Raw genomic sequence first — 4,515 nt, 5'->3', positions numbered from 1 at the left:
GCATGGCTAAAGTGATAATGCATTTGAGGCCAATCTCAAAGGTTTCAATTGCCAACACCCCAAACGTCACTATTAGGAGATTAATACTTTTCATACATCCTTTTCAATTTTGTTTGATAACTTCACATTCAGTTTGGACATTAAGTCGAAAAAGATAAATATTTAAGAGTTGAATATTATACTAGTTTCTGACTTGAAGCATTTAAATAATAATAAACATACCACGGTGCATATCTATGTACAAGTAAATTGTTATCTAAGTATAAAAGAAAAAAATTGTATTAATAACCATACATTAAGATCCAATGAAATATTCATAACACTATAGTAATGTCAAGACAAAACCGATTAATAAACAAAAATTCTCAATGATAAATAATGGGATCATCAAAGATTTGACTTTTTGGAACTCCATCTGTTGTAACTTACTAGAGGAGGCTCGGAGAATGAAGAGAAGATGTGTACAGACAAGATGTACAACAAGAAGGAAAATGATTTAGTAAAGGCGCTCTCGAATATTTGGCGACCTCAAATGTGTCGATATCAATGATGACTCATTATTTTGATGAAAAACAACTAGAAAATTTGGGCTACCCTTGACAAGTTCATTTGGTTCCCAATTGAACCAAGTCGTTGATTGAGTTTCATATTGATTTATGTTTTATCACATAATCCGATTGATTTCCATTTTTCTAGCTAAAGTGTCGGTCCAGACTGAATTCATAATTTTGACACCCACTTGCATGTGTGTGTAAAAAAATTGTACAAGTAAAATGGTCCATATAAAAAATCTGAAAGTCAGAATACGTAACATGGCCCACTCAAAAATATTAAAATTTCACCAAAACTTTGATGAATCAAACAGCATTATTGTTGATAAATAATGGAGCTTAGTAAACGCCAGGCTTGGCCATAAACAAAAAGATTTTGCAGGCCTTAAATATATGCAGTAATTGCAAATGACATTTGAAAATAAATTCACGTGACCGTTAAGTGCAATCAATCACGTCTGTAATAAATTTGGCAAGTCCATGATTCATCTCAATCGGTGTTTCAGCTGGTTTACAATCAAGCATCCCAGTTTCAGTTAGCAAGTCAAGAACATATTTTCTCTGCGAAAGTGAGATTCCCCTTTTAGATCTTGCAACTTCAATCTCTAGGAAATATTTCAATGATCCAAGATCTTTCATCTCAAACTCCCTTGACAAATTTTTTTGCAATTTATTCATCTCATTTTGGTCATCTCCTGTAATAATCATATCGTCGACATATACAATCAAAGCCGTAATCTTACCATTCTCGCGCTTGACAGGATATGGTCAGAATTGCTCTGTTTGTACCCCCAACATGTGACGGTTACGGCGTAATTTTTAAAAAGAAAATTGCATGATTGTTGCCCTCTCTTATTTGTTGTTTCACAATAAATTTAGGGAGTTATTATTTTTATCCACCATTCTTTTATATCTATAATTTTTATTTTTATTTTTATTATATTTTTAAATTTATGTAAATTTAATTAATTAGACAAGAATATACTCAAATAAAAACTATTACTCTAAATTCATTCACGAATATTTAGCTCTATGCAAGGCGGAAACATGGCATTTTGGCATCCTATTGTAGTCTCATGCCTTCAACGGAAAGTGCGAATATTAATAATCGGTTTGAATCCAACATGGACTAGGTAGAACCCAATTATTTGAGATCATATTATACAAGTCCTAATGGATTCTTTCCTAGCTCGGAAGAAGTCGTGGACTTAATTGTATGTGCGATAAAAATTTAGGGAATGTACATGCAAAATGACCAAAAGTACAATCCTGAGCATAACAGGATTTGGAAGAAAACCTTAGGTTTATGTAGCGTTGCCCATGTTGTAGAAAATATTGTCGAGGCACGTGATACTTAATTTCATGGCTTTTGTCTGAAAGTCTTCATTTGAGTTCTTAGGGTTTTGGGTATGGTGCTTAAGGTTTCTTGTTTATTTATATGAATTTATTGAATGATTTTGATATGTTCAGAGATGGATGAATGAATTATCTTCGATCAATTGTGATCAATAGAATTTTATTTGTAATTGTTAATTTCTAATATGTAACAAGATAAGTTAATTCCACTTCCATGTTTATCATACTGCTTTAATTCTCGTCGCAATCGGAATAAACTTTGTTAGCTCCAATTTTGAGACATTGATGTAGACTCCAGTGTAGGTGGTCACTTTCAATATGATCAATTAAATTAAACATGCGATATTGTTTTTAAGTGAATCCATCATTTGATATCATTCAGTTGCCACCTCAATTGGTGCTTGATACTAGTGATGTTGAATAATATTACTCTTTAAGAATTTAGGTAATGGCACCTTAGGAGTAAAATTATGGATTTGGTAAGCAGTTCATTTCAATAAATTTTATTAACATTATTTTAATGGGAAATTCTCACCTATAGCTCCCCAAACATTGCCACGTGATTCACTTGGGTCCTCATACATTTTTTTCTCTCATTTAGGACCCCAAATAATCATATTTGCTGCGCTTAAGGACAAACGGACGAAAATTGTTCAACTTTCGGTCTAATTGTCACTTGAAAGGCTCGTAATCCATTCTTTTAAGGGTATTTTTGTCTACCCATAACCCATGCTCACATTCTTTCAAGTGAAATTTAAACGATTTAAGGCCATTTTTAAACATGGACCAAACATGAAATCTAGAAGACCAATGTGGCCAAAATTTGAATGGGAATTATTTGAATAGATTAATCTATTTTCTTAAGGATAAAGTGGAAATTATATATATATGCACAACTAGCTCTTTTATATAAGTAATATAATAACATAATGACAGAACCGAAGTAGTTGAAAGGGAAAAAAATGCACAGTTTGGAAAGTAAAATTATTATGAACAACTACTTTATAATGCACATCTTCGAAAGAAAAGTATTAATTTTATTTTTTTTTAAATTAGTTGAAAGCTTATATCGAGACTACTTTTTTATAATGCACAAATCTACAGTTTGTTTGGGAGCGATTTTTTGCCCCCAAAAAATTAATTTTTTGACCGTTATTTTACTATTCCAGTCGTCATATTTGACTTCTTCTCTCACAGGCGGACCCCACTTTTCTCCTAACCGTCAAAAAATCAATTCTCAAAATCACTCCCAAACATCAATATAATATATTTTCGTTCAGACTCCTTTTGACTACTATGTGCTGGAGGCTTGAAGCCACGGCTAAAGCTTTTCACGCATTGAAGTTTTATTCCACTTTTTCTATTTTGCTCGTCTCCATTACATTGGAGGGTCAAATCAACCACAGGAAATTCAGAGCAGAATAATATTTGAAGTCATCAAACAGTGGATTCGTTAGTACTATAATAAGTCAAGCCTTCCCCTATCTTCAGAAGAACAAAGGCCTGGTCTCAGAGAGTACACATAGCAGAAAAACCTCCCCCACCAATAACTAAAATATAGATTCAGTTATATGAACCCGTTTATACCGCTCTTCTCAGTTCATTGCTAGATCTACGAGAAAATCTATCAGAAAAAGGCGATTCCACCGATGGGCCACGACAATGATGGAGTTGTGGAAAGGCAACTTGAGGCTCCTATGCCATGGATAGGCATGTATGTTGCAGCAGCCTCTCTAGTCTGCTCTCTGGCAATGGCAGCCGACGTGTTCCATGGATTCCGAACCAAGAAGTTATGGTTCCCATCGAAGTATTTCGCGATCAATGCTACTTCTTTGTCATTATTAGCAGTGGCAATGAAGCTGCCCGTTGATCTTTCGACTCGTATGTGGGCTGGTGCTGATAGGCTTGCAAAGGTCACTAGCCTAATTTTCCTGTCAACTGCTATGGGAAACTTCATGACATCTTTGGGATCCATGAATGATAAAGAGATTCTGCTAAATGTAATTGCTTTAGCCATGCTTGCTATCACAGTCGTTGTTAATGTCTGTATCCAAATCATCCAAATGAGGCATTTTCTGGACCATCGAGAAATGTTGGTCGAGGAAATTATAGCTAATTTGTCCATCCTCTTTTTGCTTGTTATGTTATCTGCTTCAGCTGTAATTGTCCCGACGACCAAACAATATCTCGAATTGAAGTACCAAGAAATGGTGAAAAAGGCTTCAGAGGAAGAACTCGAGCAGCCTGTCGACTTTGAGAAACTCTCAACGGACAAACTGCGACAAATGATCAAGAAATGCTGGGTGATGGCAGAAACTAGTAGCCCTCAATTCGTGATTGTACGTTCTGTGACCTGTTCGACTTCTAGCGTCATTTGTCTGGTGATTGCTTTCATTTTCGCAGAAGCTCAGGCTCACACGGCCGCAAAGCATAAATCATTCATCGAAACAGCTTCTAGCTATGCTTGGTCGACAACTTGGATAGAACTTGCACAATCTGCTGGAGTGATTTTGGGTACAATTGCCCATGCATTCAGATGGTTGACTGCAGTAAATTTCGCTCACTCAGCAAAAGGCCTGATGAGCTTTAAGACTGCATTCAAAATCGA

At 35.2% G+C, this 4,515-nt stretch overlaps 1 protein-coding gene across 1 annotated transcript in view; it reads left to right on the top strand.

Annotated features, from left to right (window-relative positions):
* Positions 1–3,556: 3,556 nt before the first annotated feature.
* Positions 3,557–4,515, top strand: part of LOC111366986 — an 8,438-nt gene continuing 7,479 nt past the window's right edge. The window contains exon 1 of the mRNA XM_022987662.1: positions 3,557–4,456. Within this exon, the coding sequence (XP_022843430.1) occupies positions 3,557–4,456 (900 nt within the window). The remainder of the gene's footprint in view (positions 4,457–4,515) is intronic.

Source organism: Olea europaea, chromosome 18 (assembly GCF_002742605.1).
Source record: "Olea europaea var. sylvestris chromosome 18, O_europaea_v1, whole genome shotgun sequence".
Classification (NCBI taxonomy): domain Eukaryota; kingdom Viridiplantae; phylum Streptophyta; class Magnoliopsida; order Lamiales; family Oleaceae; genus Olea; species Olea europaea.
This window is presented reverse-complemented; position numbering and strand designations above follow the sequence as displayed.